Source organism: Leuciscus leuciscus (assembly GCF_965113295.1).
Source record: "Leuciscus leuciscus genome assembly, chromosome: 24".
NCBI classification, from domain to species: domain Eukaryota; kingdom Metazoa; phylum Chordata; class Actinopteri; order Cypriniformes; family Leuciscidae; genus Leuciscus; species Leuciscus leuciscus.
Window position 1 is genome coordinate 15,775,580 of NC_138723.1, and position 20,577 is coordinate 15,796,156.

General features: G+C 34.0%; 2 protein-coding genes across 8 annotated transcripts in view; one reads left to right on the forward strand and one right to left on the reverse strand.

Moving 5' to 3' along the window:
* Positions 1-20,577, reverse strand: part of cadm2a (cell adhesion molecule 2a) — a 500,950-nt gene that overhangs the window by 205,516 nt on the left and 274,857 nt on the right. The window lies entirely within an intron of this gene.
* LOC309489028 (C-type lectin domain family 17, member A-like) overlaps positions 1-20,577 on the forward strand; it is a 261,815-nt gene that overhangs the window by 11,377 nt on the left and 229,861 nt on the right. The window contains exons 1-2 of one of the 5 annotated variants that reach the window (XM_082157527.1): positions 3,441-4,029; positions 4,215-4,342. The exons of 3 other annotated variants lie outside the window; for them this stretch is intronic. In XM_082157527.1, the coding sequence (XP_082013653.1) occupies positions 3,639-4,029; positions 4,215-4,342 (519 nt within the window). In that variant the 5' untranslated portion in view covers positions 3,441-3,638. Of the gene's footprint in view, positions 1-3,410; positions 4,030-4,214; positions 4,343-20,577 lie in introns of those variants that run through there. One more of the 5 variants, XM_082157529.1, reaches the window with a different exon arrangement.

Consider the following 20,577-nt stretch of genomic DNA (forward strand, 5'->3'; position numbering starts at 1 on the left):
AGAAATGCTCGTCAAAAATGTTTCTCTTAAAGATGCAATCTTTTTTATTTATTCCGCATCCAAATAGAGAATTTTATAGAGAAATTAATATTATTTTAAATGAGTATTGTCCTGTGTTCAATAGGGTAGGCCTACTCTTGTAAAAAAGCAGCAGTGACTGGGAAAGACTTTAAAATGTCAAATATTTACAATGTTTTTATTATTAAGTATCAATTAAATATAAACACAGCCTGATTCTAATAAAAATGACAGACAATGAATGAAGCTATTTTTCGAATCAACAAATGTACATTTCAAACGAACTATGTTGGCTGGAGAAGGATGAACCTCGAGCCGGGACTCGAACTCAGATCTTTTAAAGCGCAGTTGCGCCATGTGTTTTAGCGCAGCCCACTGGGCCATTGTCTTACCACTGTTAATACTCCCATGCAAAGCTATACTCATTATTACAAGAAGAAAATAACATAATAAATAGGCCTATTACAGTTTTTTCCAACTGCTTACACACAAAATCTTTTCATGTCACACGATTTTTGAAACCTCTCACTCAAAGTGCAAAACTACATACCAAATCTCCAAAACCATAAGCTATTTCTCAGCCTTTGACTCAGTTTTCAATTGCATTAAACACTTTTTTCAAAACACTACACACAATTCTGTACCTAAAACACAAAAATCTAACAGGAAGTGACTTGCTTTCCTTTTCCAAACACAACTAATCAAAATGCTACACTTATTCACCAGGTCACACACACACACTCCTCATATGTGCAAACACTAATTGCTTACAGTTTTTCTCGATTGTTAACACACATTTTCTGAAAGCATGCCTCAAATTCTCAGAACTCTACACACAAATCCAAAAAAACACACACAATGGGCAAAACCCCTCAATTCTCCTGCAAAATTAAACTTTACATTCAAAACAATGTTATTTCTTCTCAAAATGGTATTTTGTTTTCAAATGACACACACAAACCATCATATGAATAGACATTTATAAGAACCAGTTGAACACTGATGTGCTCAATGTAAACACTATGATGAATGGAAAACACTTCTTCTCCATTCATCATAATGACTTAGGCCTTTTTTGGTTCAGTGTTACACTTACTACCGACAGTACATACATAAGTGTGCTGTAAAATATTTGAGAATATTGTTTTTATACTCAGAACACAGAAATACATGGTAACAAATATATTTTATTTTTCCCACAAAAACAATGTACACAGTGTACATCCCAACCAACACAAAGTTGTACATACAGTGGTCTACATACAAAACAACAGAAGAATTAACTGTATATCGTTACAGTAAAAAAAATTAAAAATCCAATGTTGGCATCCATTGCTCCATTGAAGAGCTCACCTGTTGCCCTTTTATGCTAAAGCTCTGATTGCTAATTGTAAAACTGTGTGACGGGTGTTTGCCCATGTGATGAGTCAGTGTGCATATTTGAATGGCAGTGTGTTCCTTGTGAAAACAAGATATTTTCTGCATGAAAATTGTGCCAAAAGCAGAGAATTGTGTGTAGTGTTTTGAAAAAAGTGTGTTTTAGAAGTACAAATTGAGTGTAAAGCAGGAATTGTGCTTGTAGTTTAGCAGAATTGGTTCAGGGGGTTGGTGAATGAGTTACATGTTGTGGTCATTGTGTCTCAAGTACCAGAAAATGTGTGTAAACAATCGAGAAAAACTGTAACTGATCACTAACCAATCACTGCTTTACTGTAGTATAGGCCTAAATAGGTCAAAGGTCAGATGATCTGTTTTGAACAATGGATTCCTGGGATTCATTCTGACTTGTGTTTATGGCATTTTGAATGCAGTGTTACATTTTGAAGGAGATGTGAGGCATTTTGCATTTTGTGTGTGCAGTTTGGGGAATTGTGTGTAGAGTTTTGAAAAAAGGAGACATAGTTTTGAAAACGTGTGTAAGCAGTTGGAAAAAACTGTAAGTATTAGTACTGTATTAAAGCGCAGTCCATGAAAAAGTAAATACAATTATGATATTTACTGTACTGTTTGAATTTGTTCAAAACAGCAAATGACTTACATTTTCTACAATTGGTTATGTGAATGTGATTTACAAAAATCTTATAGATAGTAAATTTTTTTATCTCCACATGGCGCAGTTGACTGCTACTCTCGAAAACGAGCTGTGACACGTCTACTCCATAACATTTGAAAATCTATGGTTATAGCGCCACTTAGCGCTTAAGAGCAGAAATGCATTTCCCGCCACAACTGGTACGGTACCCGCGGCGGTAAAAAACACATTCTGGTTGAGTACCATCTGTAAGCGTTTTAGTTCTGTGACCTAGTTTTCAGTTCATTGCTATGGCTTCTCATTGATTTGGTTATGTTACACCTGTTGTTAATTTGGTTTCATTCATTTGTGCATTTAAGCCCTGTGTTTCTTTCTGTTTATTGTATGTTCTCATCATGATTACACCGGTTATTCGGTTTCCTAGCTCCTATAGAGTTCAGAAAAATCATTAAAATGTATATATATATATATATATATATATATATATATATATATATATATATATATATATATATACACACATATATATTAGGGCTGGGGGAATTAACGCGTTAATCTTTGCGATTAGCCTAATTTGAGATGTTTGTGTTCTGTTTGATGTCTGTGTTCGGACGCAGCTTTCATGAGCGGGTCTTTTCCGCTCCGTGTTTGCGCCGCGCTCTCCGTTGTGTGTTTGTTTGTGTGTGTGTGAGCGCTGCGCTCTTTGATCAATGTTCTGCTATGTCGTTAACGGCCCAAACGCTCGAATCATGTACCGATCACGCACTGGAAAAGCAAAGTCCGCTCAAATAACGTGAAATGTCTCAGTAGTAGACTTCTGTTTGCAATAGCCCTACTGAGCTGGTATAGTCATGCTGGGCAACAATGGTACAATTACCTGCTCTGATCACATGCTCTGGTAATAATAGCTTTGTAGGACTATATTTTATTTGGATAATTAGTTAAAAAAAAAAAAAAAAAAAAAAAAACTGTTTAATTGATTATGTTGATTGATTATTGAAAAAGAATAATATATTGATGTTTAATATTATTTTAATATAGGGCTATTTTCTGTTCCTTTTTTTCCTGTGTTGTTTAATTTAATTAGGTGATTCTAAGATTAAATATTGATGATTACAAGCTTGGGGGAAATGCAATTAATTGCAATTAATTACAGCAAATTGTGCAATTAATTAGTTAGTTTTTTTAAATCGATTCCCAGCCCTAATATTTATATACATATATATATATATATATATATATATATATATATATATATATATATATAGGGTGGTTTTGTTCACCATAATAAATGTAACTATTCCTTAACTAATGATTTTGTTATACAAAGATTATAACTGTAGTGAAGGAGTACATTTATACAAGAGCAACTTTTCATAATGATCAGCAGTAAATGAGGACAAGTACAGTTATTTGTCTAGTCAGCAATTTATTTATTTTTGCACGTTTTTGTTTTCTAACAGGATATCACGTGTTCTTGACCACAGTTGTATAAAAGTAAAGGCTCAAAAGCAGAAGTGCATAAGGGTGCAGTCCATTTGAAGAAACAACTAATAATAATCTCACATTCAACACAAGCAGATTGAATATGTCTTTTTACAGCAATATGAAGATTCCTGGGAAACATGGGATGGACAGAGAAGATGAAGAAGAGATGAATATCTATTCTAATACTGATCCTATAATTAGTTTTAATGTCAGGACAGAAACGGAGAACTCAGAAACCAAGAGTAATTCTGTGAGGAACAGAAGCTCCAGAGCAGCTGCAGTGTGTTTGGTGTTGCTGTGTGTTCTTCTGCTGACTGCAGTCATAGTGCTGTGTGTTCACATCCATACAAAGAGCACAAACTGCACAGAAGAGAGAGATCAGCTACTAACCAACATTACCAACCTGATAGAAGAGAGATATCAGCTACTAACCAAGATCAACAACCTCACAGAAGAGAGAGACCAGCTAAGAAATGATCTTCAGAGTTGTGGTAAAGTTTCTACAGTATGTAGTTATTTGCTATACATCTATACTTCTTTTAAAGCATGATGTAGTTGGGTTGTGCTCTCAGTAACTTTCAGGGTTCATAATCTATGAGTTTACTATCTGTTATAAGTTACTGATAGGTGAGTGTAATGGGAATAAAAAGCTAGCAGCTAAACTGTTTGTTTACAGGTGGATGGACTTACTATAAATCCAGTTTTTACTACATGTCGAATGAGAAGAAGAGCTGGACTGAGAGCAGAAGATACTGTACAGACAGAGGAGCAGATCTGATCATCATAAACAACAGTGAAGAACAAGTGAGTGTGAGAAAGAATAGTGTGTGTGTGTGTGTGTTTGTGTGTGTACTCGTCTATCTATCTAAGAGGGGACCTTGGTGTCGTTACACACTCACTAACAGGGGACCGTCGAGCCAAGTGGGGACATTTTTCAAGTCCCCTGTTGGTCATGCTTTAAAACATGTTAAAATCAGCTAAAACACGCTCTGGTTAATTTTTTACATTTTTGACCAAGTGGGGACTTACATGTGTGTGTGTGTTTAAGTCCATACTCAGCAGCGCTCCTGTAGGCTGGAGCAGGAACTGCAGTGGCCCATTAACACACGTCGTTCACACTTCTCTATTGTCTGAATGGCTGCTGTCCTAGAGAGGCTCTGAGCCTGTAGAGCTGCTGTTTTACTGCTTAGTTCAGGAGCTTTCAGTAACACTTTATAATAACTCCACGCTATTAATCATTAGTTAAGCATTAGTAAACAGTTAATTAATTTATAAAGCATTAATATACACTAATAAGCAGTATATAAATGCAGTTATAAATGCTTTATTCCTGTTTTAAAAGCATATCTATAATGTGTTTAATAATTGTATTTTCATACTTTATTAATGATCAATTTATCATTTCTAAATGAAGTATAGCATCATTTACAAAGCAGTTATTTAGGAGTTGTCAGTGGTTCATAAGATCCCTTAGAAAGTGTGAGTAAATGATTCAACTATTTCAATGTACATTCATACATCATACACTTATTATTCAGACATATAGTAATAGTTACTTAGTGTGTTAATAAATGCTTTATTAACATGTATTTCTACTGTAGTTCAGGTAGTTATAAAGCATTTAGTAGAGGTCAGTTCACTATTTTTTGTGAGCTCATCTAAAGTGAGGACTAGTTATGCTAGTTATGTAGGAGATTTAAAGGCTGTTCATATTTCTATGTTCTCTATCACTGTGTTGTGTTGTGTGTGTTTCCTTTTTCTGTTTAGAAGATAAATTAGTCTTTAAATCTCCTTTATAAATGCTTTAGGCATAACTAGTCCTCACTTTTGCTCACAAAATAGTGAACTGACCACTACTAAATGCTTTATAACTCCCTGAATCTACTAAATTTACTCTCTAAGTGATCTTATTAATCACTGACAACTCCTAAATAACTGCTTTGTAAATAATGCTATACTTCATTTAGAAATGATAAATTGATAATTAATAAAGTATGAAAATACAATTATTAAACACATTATAGATATCCTTCTAAATCAATAATACAGCATTTAAAGCTGTATTTATAAACAGCTTATTAATGTCTGCTTTATGAATTATGATTTAACTGTTTACTAATGCTTAACTAATGATTAATAGGATAGTTATTATAAAGGGTTACCATATATATTATATTATATTTTTCATACTATAACTTCAAATATGCATTTTTTTATATAAAAAAAAAAAAACATGCCAAGAGGGGATCTGCAACTAAATGTCATAATTATAATGTAATTATTATTATATTATTAAGATATTAATAATGTGACTGATAGTATTGGCTGCCTATTAATTAAAACATAATTTCTACTCTTAAAAAAAATCAATAGACATGTCCTTATTTTTCTGTTTCCTTTGTTTCTAGGATGTTGATGTACAGAGATATTCAGTGTTTGAAATATTGCTAAATTTAAATGCAACCAAACATATGTCGTTCGTTACCATCCAACAGTGGACCTTTCTTGATCTAATTCAAAACTTTTGAGTTGACTTGCTGCATCTGGTCATTTTGAAGAAACAAAAATGAAATACACAATTTTCTTTTAAGGTCTTTTTTCATAATATAACTTCAAATATGCAAAAAATAATAATATTTTAAACATGCCAAGATGGAATATCATCTCTGAACGATTTCTACCTATACAAGAGGGGACTCGCAATAGCCTGCAATGGAACTGTGTGTGTGTGTGTGTGTGTGTGTGAACAGTTAAGTCTGTCTTTATTTTGTAACTATAGTTACAAAATAAAGACAGACTTAATTGAATTGAATTGCTTGAGGAAAGACCATTTAAATCTACAACGGGGTAAAAAATACAGACGGTCCGGCAGCAACAGTTCAAAAGCAGAGGCGAGAATATCCTCTTATCATTCATAATATAATTTTTTTACTTTCTATGCTTGGTTATGCAGTCCCTAACAATTTACTTGCCATTGTTATGTGTCATTGCACACACACATACATATCTATATTACTAACAGACCAATGTCGCTCTACACTGGCCGAGAGGGGACTCTCGGAACGATCTCTATCTATACAAGAGGGGACTTGGCTGCAATGGAGCTGTGTGTGTGTGTGTGTGTGTGTGTGAACAGTGAAGTGAACTGGCAGTGAAGTCTGTCTTCATTATGTAACTATATATATATAGTATATTATATAATATATAATATATTACGCCTTTTATCATTCATAACATTATTTTTCTTATTTAACGCTTATTTTCTCTCTTCATAGATACTTTCTATGCTTGGTTATGCAGTCCCTTTAGGGTTTATAGGATTAATCAAACAGAAATAGCTCTTTAAGGTAACGATTTCAGGTCACTATAGTGACCTATATTTAGTATAGCGTAAAGCATACTTTATACAGTGAATAATGATTTTATTAATCAAAATGAACTTCGCGTCCCCAGTTGGATGGTAAAGAACGATACGTGTTTGGCTGCTTTGTACATTTCTTGCCATCACAAACACACTGTAAAGATTTTGGAGGTCAATCTCAAAATGTTATGTCGACTTGCTGCACTGAACATTTTTAGTTGGTTCAGTTGAAATATATGAAGTAGGGATGTTCATTTAACATTTTGTTTTCTGACTGAAAGCTGATGGTTGTTAACCAGTCATCATCAGTTAACTGACATGATTTGAAGGTTAGATTAGAATTAAATGGACTTAGAATAGATAGGTGTCTGTGACCAATTCAAAAACCTAAAAAATGTAGATTTACATGTGCAAATAGCAGCATAAACAACAGAACATGAGGTCCCGCAGTGCTTCTGTGAACACAGTAAACCAGAATAAAAGTGTATATATAACTGTATATATAATAAATAGGCCAACTTAAATGAACAATTAACAAAAATAAAGTGCAATAAAGAATGGACACTTCAGGACATAATTTTCAATTTTCACCTGACAATGCAAGCTTTTGAAAACGAGTTTCAAAGTGCAAGGTTTTGAAAACGATGCCTTTACCATCTGCATGTAAACAACATAAACGTGAATTTGTGAAATTGGTATGTCATTCCAACCCGGTCACACTAAATGTGTCTCTATAGCACACATTGTGTTTTTTGTGCAATTTATACGCGAAAAGGAGTTTCTGTGTGCATATGATACGCATGGGTGGGTTTAGGGTAGGTTTAGTAATGGTGTGTAATATGTAATATGTATTATATGTTTGGTTAGGATTAGTGTTGTAGGGTGCATGACATGTGTATTCACCTTATTTTCCACGAGGGTGACGCCATTACGTTCGTTTTGTCATCTTACTTTGGGCTGAGAGGGACCTCAACTTCCGTCTGAAAGGACGCTAGTTTCTAGACGTAATTCTATTGTTCTAACGGTAAAATATGTCAAGTATTATATGGTCAGTTAGGGGCTGCCATAACAATTGGATTAAGAGGATAGAACAATTTAACCAACAGTGTTACGAACACAATGTAAAGCGATCGGAATGTTGTGGTGTACTTTACGATTTACACCCGGATGTGCCGTGTCAGTTTAGCGGAAGTCGGATGACAAATTGCGGAAGCGCAAAGTATTAAAAGTGGGCGGGGCGGAATAAGGTGAATTACACGCAATAAAGTGCTATCATATGAATGTATTAAATGCATGAATAAGCCTTTCTGCATCTGACAGGGATAAAGAAGTTTGAATTCTGGCAATATTTTTAAGATGGAAAAATGCAGATTTTGAAACCATTTTGATATGGGCATCAAATGACAAATGCGGATCAAAGATAACACCTAGATTTCGCACTTGTGATGCTGGAGACAATAATTCAGAATCAGAAAACAGACTTAGACAGTTATGTTTGTGCAAATCTGTCAGCATACCAAAAAGTAACAGTTCCATTTTTGATTTGTTAAGCTTAAGATAGTTGTCATGCATCCATACCTTTATTTCTTCCAGACATACGGTAAGAGCTGTAATTGCGAGATTTGGATCAGGGAGTGAGCTAACATAGATCTGCATGTCATCAGCATAACAAGGAAAAACCCCGTACCGTACTTTCTAATAATGTCACCAAGCGGCAACATATAGATGCAGAACAAAGTAGGTCCTAGTACTGACCCCTGCGGGACGCCCTGCTGTACTAATGTTGCCTCCGATTTGTTCTTCCCCAAATAAATATACTGCAAAGAGATGCCAGAGGTGCCTAACAAAACACGCAACCTGTCAAGGAGGATGATATGACATATAGTGTCAAAAGCAGCGCTAATGTCTAGCAGAACCAAAATGCTGCAAGCACCCATATCAGCAGAAACATTAGGCGTTTCTCAATAGCAAGTACGCACAGTTTGGACTTGCCAAGTCCAGCTCAGGAGAATGACTCCCGAGGACGCGAGTCCGGTAATTCTGCTAATGGAACAGCACGTTCTTCAAAGCGTCAGTCAGCTCGCTCTGCTACTCCGGTTATCTCTGTATGTACATTTTAGGCAACAATAAAACAAAATATGTTATAAAACACCACACTGCCTCTTTTCGTTTTCATGTAAAGAAATCTTAAACATTATAGCCACACAAATGGTGATTGCCTGGATCAAATTTTCATAAATCTTTATAAATAAACCACAGATTTGAGCTTTAAACAACTACATTCTCGCCTGAAAAACTCTTAAATTTACATTTCGTGACACAGTAACAGTAGTATTATATGTCAACTGTAAATTAAAAGATGGCGCTTCTTATGTTGTCATTCCCCTTGTAGCACGCGCAAGTGACGATTCTCTGTCAACCAATCAACGTCCTGCAGTTAGTCTAGCTCCACCCTTTAGTACCATACCACTGTGCTGGTACCCCAACGGAAGGGTACCCAAAAAGTGTTAAGGTTCGGCTTTTTGGTACCATTCACAACTTTTGACAGTGGAAACGGAAATAAATGCATACCGTACCGTACCGTACCGCTCAGTGAAAACAAGCCATTAGAGATTAGAGTCGAATCTTCCCTAACAATTTTTAAGTCTCTTTTAAAAAGGTATTTGTTTTCTCTGGCGTATTGATTTTTTTTTTTTTAAATGTATATATTATATTATATTTTTGTGTATTAGAGTGTGTATATTTAGGATACGTATTTAGTTGTCTTGTACAGCACTTTGGCCAGTCTTGTGGCTGTTTTAAATGTACTTTATAAATTAATTAAACTTGAAACCACTGATTGTAATAATACATCAAAATTCTTACTGTCAGTTAACCGGTTAGTCATAGTATTCTCAATGTATTTTAACACTGGCACTTTAGTTGAACCATCTGAATATTTTAAATGCAACAATCAACATAAAATTGAGTTTTGACCTTTGTGTATTTTTTTTACAGTGTATTTTTTAGGGCAATAAACCCAGACAGCAACATAGTGTTGGCCCAGATCCGGCCCACATCCGGGCTGTGTGGATTCCAGATGTGGGCCAGATCCGGGCCGATACTATGTAGCTGTCTGAGACTGGTGTTTTAGTGTTATTATGAACATCGCCATCACATTCAGAGATACTGCTAAATGTAAAAGCAATCAAACGTGTCATTCTTTATTATCAAACAGTGGACAAAATAAGTCAATTTGTGTAATGAAATGAATATAACATGTGCATGCATACTGCTGCTGCTTATCTTTAGCATGTACACTAACTTGTGTGGAAATGGGCATGGAATGGTGAAAAAATGCTGACCTAAAAATTGTTACACTTAATTTAAGTGATATTACTTAACATTAATGAACCAACATACAATAAAACTACCAAAACACATCATTCATGTCTCAAATTAAGGCATTCTTTCAGAACTCTAGTGAAGGTTTCAGCCAACAAACATAAATTAAATATACAAAACAAAAAACACACAAACAACAGGCAGCAATATGCACTATTTTCTGCTGTTCAGAATTCAATGCACTTTATGTTACATGGTTCATGTTTACATTAATGTACAAACCTTTTGTATAGATGGTGATGAAAATGAAAGACTAAGACTTGTGTATGTGTTTAGCTACATCTTATTTTTTCTGATTTAAAAAAAATAATATTTCAGAATAATATATATCAATGTGGTATACGGTAGAAATATTACACATTTCAGTCTAGCTTAGGTTTTTAAATTAAATAACACAGTCTTGGAAATAATATGTAAGCATGTGCAAATAAGCCTGTATAGTAAATCAAGTTCTGTTGGTCTTTGTGTTTAAGTGAGAAATTAATTCATTTAAATTGAAAGATCTCAATGTTTATAAGATCTTTCAATTATGTTTAACAGTTTTGAGTGTATAAAAGAGTGTATAAAAATGGGCTCTGAGTTTTGGCAGTGGTTGTGTCTAAGTGAAATATGTAGTTTGGAAGATGTAGTCACTGAATGCATTAATACAACATTGAATGACACAGACATTTGCAACACTTCTACAGTAATACCGTAGTAAAATATATTCAGAATCTAAAAAATTAAATACTATCAAAACAATTAGATGTAGCTGAACACATACAGGTATTAATCTTTCAGTTTCATCACCATCTATAAAAAGGGGAAACTTGGGGGAAAATGTGTACTGTACTGTAAACAATGACCATGTAACATATAATGTTGTGAATTCTGAACAACAGAAAACAGCAGAAATATTTTATAATGCTTCCTGTTATTTGTGTTTTTTTATTTAACGTGTGTTTTTTGGGGGTAAAACCTTTTCTAGTGTTCTGGAAGAATGAGTTGATCTGACACATGAATGAAGTTTCAGTGCATTTTGAATGTGAAATGAACTGCTGTCAAGCTGTAAGTTGGTTTGGAGAAGATATCATGGTCTTTTAACCTGACATCATTTAAGACATCATTTAAGACTGTGGTATAAATGATTGAATGATTTAACCATAACTCATTACTATCCTTGATTTCTAAAATAGGTATTTTTCATGTGTATGTAGACTAGGGTGTGTGAATTGAGTTGTTGCACTTCCCCCCCCCACACACAATTTACATATCAATGCAGGAAGGCCTTAAAGGCCAGTGTTTGTCTCAGGTGAGAGCCAACAACCCCCACAGTCCTGTTACCAATATCTGTGCAACTTCTCAAATACACTAGAATAAACTAGAGAAAACGCTGGGATTTACCCTGCCAAATTAAATTAAATTACAGGTTTTTACAATCACTAGGACACATTTCTCAATATTTAGGTACATTTTCAAAACTCTTCACTCAGTTCTCCTAACCAACTTACAGCTTGACAGCAGTTAATTTCTCATTCAAAATGCACTGAAACTTCATGTCTCAGATCAACTCATTCTTCCAGAACACTAGAAAAGATTTAACAACAAACACACTTTGTCACTCATAAAACAAAACAAAAAACACAAACAACAGGAGCATTACACAATGTTTTCTTTTGTAAAATGCTTTCATAAAACAAGAATGACACTATCTACTGTTTATAATTCACTGCAGTTGATGTTACATGATCCTTTTTGATTACAGCCCAGTTATCATCTATGATAATATTGAGCAGGTGGATACCTATAAGTATCTAGGTGTGGTCATTGATCGTTCATTTACTTGGAAAGCCCACATTGATTATCTTTGTTCAAAATTCCGGCAACGATTGTATTTTCTAAGAAGACTTAGGCTGTTTGGTGTAAATCAGAGAATTATGCAATTATTTCATTATGCCGTTTTAGGTAGTCTTTTAAATTATTGGATGCACACTTCATATGGCAATCTTTTGGTCCAATTAAAATCACAGCTTGTACGTCTTGTGAAAACTGCAATGTAAGTTATGGGTGTAAGAGAGTACTCATCACTTCAATCAATTTACGAATCGTGGATTTTAAAAAAAAATGCACAGACAATAGTGAGTGATTCAAGCCATGTTTTATTTCCAATGTATCAGCTTCTGCCATCAGGGAGAGGGTATAGAGTCCCACTGAGTAAGAGTAACCGTTACAAAAAAATCATTTATTCCTGTATCTATTAATATGTTAAATAGCAAGATGTAGTAATGCCGTTTTTTTAAAACTCTTTTTGGTTTGTGTGTGTATGTATATGTTGTGTACTAATGCAGCTTTGAGTCCAAGACAAATTTCCTGAAAAAGGGCAATAAAGTAAAGTATACTAACAAACTAACTTTTTAACTTTACTGTACTAAAATATTCCTAAGTTTCCCCTTTTGTATAGATGGTGATGAAACTGAAAGACTAACACTTACATCTAATTATTTTGATTATATTATATTTTAGAATCAGAATATCTATTTCAATGTGATTGAAATTACTTGTTATTTTTAACAGTTTAACAGTACTATTATTATTAACAGTTTTAAAAAGAGTATGTAAACATGTGCAAATTAGCCTGTATAGAACATAAAGTTCTGTTGGTGTTTGTGTTTAAGAATAATGAATGTAAATGGAACAAAATGCATTCAATGACATCTTTCAAAGCAGTGATCCACAGTTTAGCTCACATAGACGGAAGGTGTGATCACTGTGTGAAGAGAGTTTTGAAAAAGTGACTTTAGAATTGGGAAACTTACATTTTATTTGTGTTTGGAATAATCATTAATTTAGTTTCATTGCGAACATAGTGCTAAACAAGTAAACAAGATTTTATATTTAAATATTATATTATAATATATAATACTGATTTCAGAAAATCCCTGGGAGTGTGAATGAACAGAAATCAAACAATCGCGGGACAAATTATCAGTGTATTTTCCGGAATCTCTGTGTGAACGGGGCTTATGTGAGCCAAACTGTGGATCATTTATTATTGCTTTGGCAAATTTTTTTATTTATTTCTCACTTAACACAAACACCAAAAGACATTTATGTTGTATACAGGCCAATTTGCAGATGTTTTAAATTCTGAATCTAAAAAAAACAAAAACAAAAAAATTATATTTAACTAAACACCTATACAAGTGTTAATCTCAGTTTCATATTTTTGTACAGTATTGTAAACGTGGATAATGTAACATTAACTGCAGTGAACAGTAGATAGTGTAATTCTTGTTTTATTTATTTTTTAAATACATTTTTACAAAAGAAAACTTTACAAAATAAATTTGGCAGGGTAAATCCCAGCGTTTTCTCTAGTTTATTCTAGTGTATTTGAGAAGTTGCACAGATATTGGTAACAGGACTCTGGGGGTTGTTGGCTCTCACCTGAGACAAACACTGGCCTTTAAGGCCTTCCTGCATTGATATGTAAATTGCGTGTGGGGGGGAAGTGCAACAACTCAATATCACACACCCTAGTCTACATACACATGAAAAATACCTATTTTAGAAATCAAGGATAGTAATGAGTTATGGTTAAATCATTCAATCATTTATACCACAGTCTTAAATGATGTCTTAAATGATGTCAGGTTAAAAGACCATGATATCTTCTCCAAACCAACTTACAGCTTGACAGCAGTTCATTTCACATTCAAAATGCACTGAAACTTCATTCATGTGTCAGATCAACTCATTCTTCCAGAACACTAGAAAAGGTTTTACCCCCAAAAAACACACGTTAAATAAAAAAACACAAATAACAGGAAGCATTATAAAATATTTCTGCTGTTTTCTGTTGTTCAGAATTCACAACATTATATGTTACATGGTCATTGTTTACAGTACAGTACACATTTTCCCCCAAGTTTCCCCTTTTTATAGATGGTGATGAAACTGAAAGATTAATACCTGTATGTGTTCAGCTACATCTAATTGTTTTGATAGTATTTAATTTTTTAGATTCTGAATATATTTTACTACGGTATTACTGTAGAAGTGTTGCAAATGTCTGTGTCATTCAATGTTGTATTAATGCATTCAGTGACTACATCTTCCAAACTACATATTTCACTTAGACACAACCACTGCCAAAACTCAGAGCCCATTTTTATACACTCTTTTATACACTCAAAACTGTTAAACATAATTGAAAGATCTTATAAACATTGAGATCTTTCAATTTAAATGAATTAATTTCTCACTTAAACACAAAGACCAACAGAACTTGATTTACTATACAGGCTTATTTGCACATGCTTACATATTATTTCCAAGACTGTGTTATTTAATTTAAAAACCTAAGCTAGACTGAAATGTGTAATATTTCTACCGTATACCACATTGATATATATTATTCTGAAATATTATTTTTTTTAAATCAGAAAAAATAAGATGTAGCTAAACACATACACAAGTCTTAGTCTTTCATTTTCATCACCATCTATACAAAAGGTTTGTACATTAATGTAAACATGAACCATGTAACATAAAGTGCATTGAATTCTGAACAGCAGAAAATAGTGCATATTGCTGCCTGTTGTTTGTGTGTTTTTTGTTTTGTATATTTAATTTATGTTTGTTGGCTGAAACCTTCACTAGAGTTCTGAAAGAATGCCTTAATTTGAGACATGAATGATGTGTTTTGGTAGTTTTATTGTATGTTGTTTCATTAATGTTAAGTAATATCACTTAAATTAAGTGTAACAATTTTTAGGTCAGCATTTTTTCACCATTCCATGCCCATTTCCACACAAGTTAGTGTACATGCTAAAGATAAGCAGCAGCAGTATGCATGCACATGTTATATTCATTTCATTACACAAATTGACTTATTTTGTCCACTGTTTGATAATAAAGAATGACACGTTTGATTGCTTTTACATTTAGCAGTATCTCTGAATGTGATGGCGATGTTCATAATAACACTAAAACACCAGTCTCAGACAGCTACATAGTATCGGCCCGGATCTGGCCCACATCTGGAATCCACACAGCCCGGATGTGGGCCGGATCTGGGCCAACACTATGTTGCTGTCTGGGTTTATTGCCCTAAAAAATACACTGTAAAAAAAATACACAAAGGTCAAAACTCAATTTTATGTTGATTGTTGCATTTAAAATATTCAGATGGTTCAACTAAAGTGCCAGTGTTAAAATACATTGAGAATACTATGACTAACCGGTTAACTGACAGTAAGAATTTTGATGTATTATTACAATCAGTGGTTTCAAGTTTAATTAATTTATAAAGTACATTTAAAACAGCCACAAGACTGGCCAAAGTGCTGTACAAGACAACTAAATACGTATCCTAAATATACACACTCTAATACACAAAAATATAATATAATATATACATTTAAAAAAAAAAAAATCAATACGCCAGAGAAAACAAATACCTTTTTAAAAGAGACTTAAAAATTGTTAGGGAAGATTCGACTCTAATCTCTAATGGCTTGTTTTCACTGAGCGGTACGGTACGGTACGGTATGCATTTATTTCCGTTTCCACTGTCAAAAGTTGTGAATGGTACCAAAAAGCCGAACCTTAACACTTTTTGGGTACCCTTCCGTTGGGGTACCAGCACAGTGGTATGGTACTAAAGGGTGGAGCTAGACTAACTGCAGGACGTTGATTGGTTGACAGAGAATCGTCACTTGCGCGTGCTACAAGGGGAATGACAACATAAGAAGCGCCATCTTTTAATTTACAGTTGACATATAATACTACTGTTACTGTGTCACGAAATGTAAATTTAAGAGTTTTTCAGGCGAGAATGTAGTTGTTTAAAGCTCAAATCTGTGGTTTATTTATAAAGATTTATGAAAATTTGATCCAGGCAATCACCATTTGTGTGGCTATAATGTTTAAGATTTCTTTACATGAAAACGAAAAGAGGCAGTGTGGTGTTTTATAACATATTTTGTTTTATTGTTGCCTAAAATGTACATACAGAGATAACCGGAGTAGCAGAGCGAGCTGACTGACGCTTTGAAGAACGTGCTGTTCCATTAGCAGAATTACCGGACTCGCGTCCTCGGGAGTCATTCTCCTGAGCTGGACTTGGCAAGTCCAAACTGTGCGTACTTGCTATTGAGAAACGCCTAATGTTTCTGCTGATATGGGTGCTTGCAGCATTTTGGTTCTGCTAGACATTAGCGCTGCTTTTGACACTATATGTCATATCATCCTCCTTGACAGGTTGCGTGTTTTGTTAGGCACCTCTGGCATCTCTTTGCAGTATATTTATTTGGGGAAGAACAAATCGGAGGCAACATTAGTACAGCAGGGCGTCCCGCAGGGGTCAGTACTAGGACCTACTTTGTTCTGCATCTATATGTTGCCGCTTGGTGACATTATTAGAAAGTACGGTACGGGGTTTTTCCTTGTTATGCTGATGACATGCAGATCTATGTTAGCTCACTCCCTGATCCAAATCTCGCAATTACAGCTCTTACCGTATGTCTGGAAGAAATAAAGGTATGGATGCATGACAACTATCTTAAGCTTAACAAATCAAAAATGGAACTGTTACTTTTTGGTATGCTGACAGATTTGCACAAACATAACTGTCTAAGTCTGTTTTCTGATTCTGAATTATTGTCTCCAGCATCACAAGTGCGAAATCTAGGTGTTATCTTTGATCCGCATTTGTCATTTGATGCCCATATCAAAATGGTTTCAAAATCTGCATTTTTCCATCTTAAAAATATTGCCAGAATTCAAACTTCTTTATCCCTGTCAGATGCAGAAAGGCTTATTCATGCATTTAATACATTCATATGATAGCACTTTATTGCGTGTAATTCACCTTATTCCGCCCCGCCCACTTTTAATACTTTGCGCTTCCGCAATTTGTCATCCGACTTCCGCTAAACTGACACGGCACATCCGGGTGTAAATCGTAAAGTACACCACAACATTCCGATCGCTTTACATTGTGTTCGTAACACTGTTGGTTAAATTGTTCTATCCTCTTAATCCAATTGTTATGGCAGCCCCTAACTGACCATATAATACTTGACATATTTTACCGTTAGAACAATAGAATTACGTCTAGAAACTAGCGTCCTTTCAGACGGAAGTTGAGGTCCCTCTCAGCCCAAAGTAAGATGACAAAACGAACGTAATGGCGTCACCCTCGTGGAAAATAAGGTGAATACACATGTCATGCACCCTACAACACTAATCCTAACCAAACATATAATACATATTACATATTACACACCATTACTAAACCTACCCTAAACCCACCCATGCGTATCATATGCACACAGAAACTCCTTTTCGCGTATAAATTGCACAAAAAACACAATGTGTGCTATAGAGACACATTTAGTGTGACCGGGTTGGAATGACATACCAATTTCACAAATTCACGTTTATGTTGTTTACATGCAGATGGTAAAGGCATCGTTTTCAAAACCTTGCACTTTGAAACTCGTTTTCAAAAGCTTGCATTGTCAGGTGAAAATTGAAAATTATGTCCTGAAGTGTCCATTCTTTATTGCACTTTATTTTTGTTAATTGTTCATTTAAGTTGGCCTATTTATTATATATACAGTTATATATACACTTTTATTCTGGTTTACTGTGTTCACAGAAGCACTGCGGGTGCTTGATGTGTGAATCCTCATGTTCTGTTGTTTATGCTGCTATTTGCACATGTAAATCTACATTTTTTAGGTTTTTGAATTGGTCACAGACACCTATCTATTCTAAGTCCATTTAATTCTAATCTAACCTTCAAATCATGTCAGTTAACTGATGATGACTGGTTAACAACCATCAGCTTTCAGTCAGAAAACAAAATGTTAAATGAACATCCCTACTTCATATATTTCAACTGAACCAACTAAAAATGTTCAGTGCAGCAAGTCGACATAACATTTTGAGATTGACCTCCAAAATCTTTACAGTGTGTTTGTGATGGCAAGAAATGTACAAAGCAGCCAAACACGTATCGTTCTTTACCATCCAACTGGGGACGCGAAGTTCATTTTGATTAATAAAATCATTATTCACTGTATAAAGTATGCTTTACGCTATACTAAATATAGGTCACTATAGTGACCTGAAATCGTTACCTTAAAGAGCTATTTCTGTTTGATTAATCCTATAAACCCTAAAGGGACTGCATAACCAAGCATAGAAAGTATCTATGAAGAGAGAAAATAAGCGTTAAATAAGAAAAATAATGTTATGAATGATAAAAGGCGTAATATATTATATATTATATAATATACTATATATATATAGTTACATAATGAAGACAGACTTCACTGCCAGTTCACTTCACTGTTCACACACACACACACACACACACACACACACACAGCTCCATTGCAGCCAAGTCCCCTCTTGTATAGATAGAGATCGTTCCGAGAGTCCCCTCTCGGCCAGTGTAGAGCGACATTGGTCTGTTAGTAATATAGATATGTATGTGTGTGTGCAATGACACATAACAATGGCAAGTAAATTGTTAGGGACTGCATAACCAAGCATAGAAAGTAAAAAAATTATATTATGAATGATAAGAGGATATTCTCGCCTCTGCTTTTGAACTGTTGCTGCCGGACCGTCTGTATTTTTTACCCCGTTGTAGATTTAAATGGTCTTTCCTCAAGCAATTCAATTCAATTAAGTCTGTCTTTATTTTGTAACTATAGTTACAAAATAAAGACAGACTTAACTGTTCACACACACACACACACACACAGTTCCATTGCAGGCTATTGCGAGTCCCCTCTTGTATAGGTAGAAATCGTTCAGAGATGATATTCCATCTTGGCATGTTTAAAATATTATTATTTTTTGCATATTTGAAGTTATATTATGAAAAAAGACCTTAAAAGAAAATTGTGTATTTCATTTTTGTTTCTTCAAAATGACCAGATGCAGCAAGTCAACTCAAAAGTTTTGAATTAGATCAAGAAAGGTCCACTGTTGGATGGTAACGAACGACATATGTTTGGTTGCATTTAAATTTAGCAATATTTCAAACACTGAATATCTCTGTACATCAACATCCTAGAAACAAAGGAAACAGAAAAATAAGGACATGTCTATTGATTTTTTTTAAGAGTAGAAATTATGTTTTAATTAATAGGCAGCCAATACTATCAGTCACATTATTAATATCTTAATAATATAATAATAATTACATTATAATTATGACATTGAGTTGCAGATCCCCTCTTGGCATGTTTTTTTTTTTTTTTTTATATGTAAAAAAATGCATATTTGAAGTTATATTATGAGAAATATAATATAATATATATGGTAACCCTTTATAATAACTGCATCCTATTAATCATTAGTTAAGCATTGGTAAACAGATAAATCATTATTCATAAAGCAGACATTAATAAGCAGTTTATAAATACACCTTTAAACGCTGTATTATTGAGTTAGAAGCATATCTATAATGTGTTTAATAATTGCATTTTCATACTTTATTAAATATTAATTATCAATTTATCATTTCTAAATGAAGTATAGCATTATTTACAAACCAGTTATTTAGGTGTTTACAGTGATTAATAAGATCACTTAGAAAGTGTGAGTAAATATAGTAGATTCAGGGAGTTATAAAGCATTTAGTAGTGGTCAGTTCACTATTTTGCGAGCTCATCTAAAGTGAGGACTAGTTATGCTTTGTAAATAATTTATAAAGGAGATTTAAAGACTCAGTTATCTTCTAAACAGAAAAAGGGAACAAACACACACAGTGATAGAGAACATAGAAATATTAACAGCCTTTAAATCTCCTTTATAAATGCTTTACAAGGCATAACTAGTCCTCACTTTAGATGAGCTCACAAAAACTCGTTTTCAAAAGCTTGCATTGTCAGGCCCCCAAAATGGCATTTTCGTTGAAATGAACGGCCAAAACGTTTTCAGTTTTCAGTTGAAAATGATGTCGTGTAAACAGACCCTAAAGCGTGTATTATTTATTGCACTTTAGTTTTGTTAATTGTTCATTTAAGTTGGCCTATTTATTATATATACAGTTATATATACACTTTTATTCTGGTTTACTGTGTTCACAGAAGCACTGCGGGACCTCATGTTCTGTTGTTTATGCTGCTATTTGCACATGTAAATCTACATTTTTTAGGTATTTGAATCGGTCACAGACTATTCTATTCTAAGTCCATTTAATTCTAATCTAACCTTCAAATCATGTCAGTTAACTGATGATGACTGGTTAACAACCATCAGCTTTCAGTCAGAAAACAAAATGTTAAAT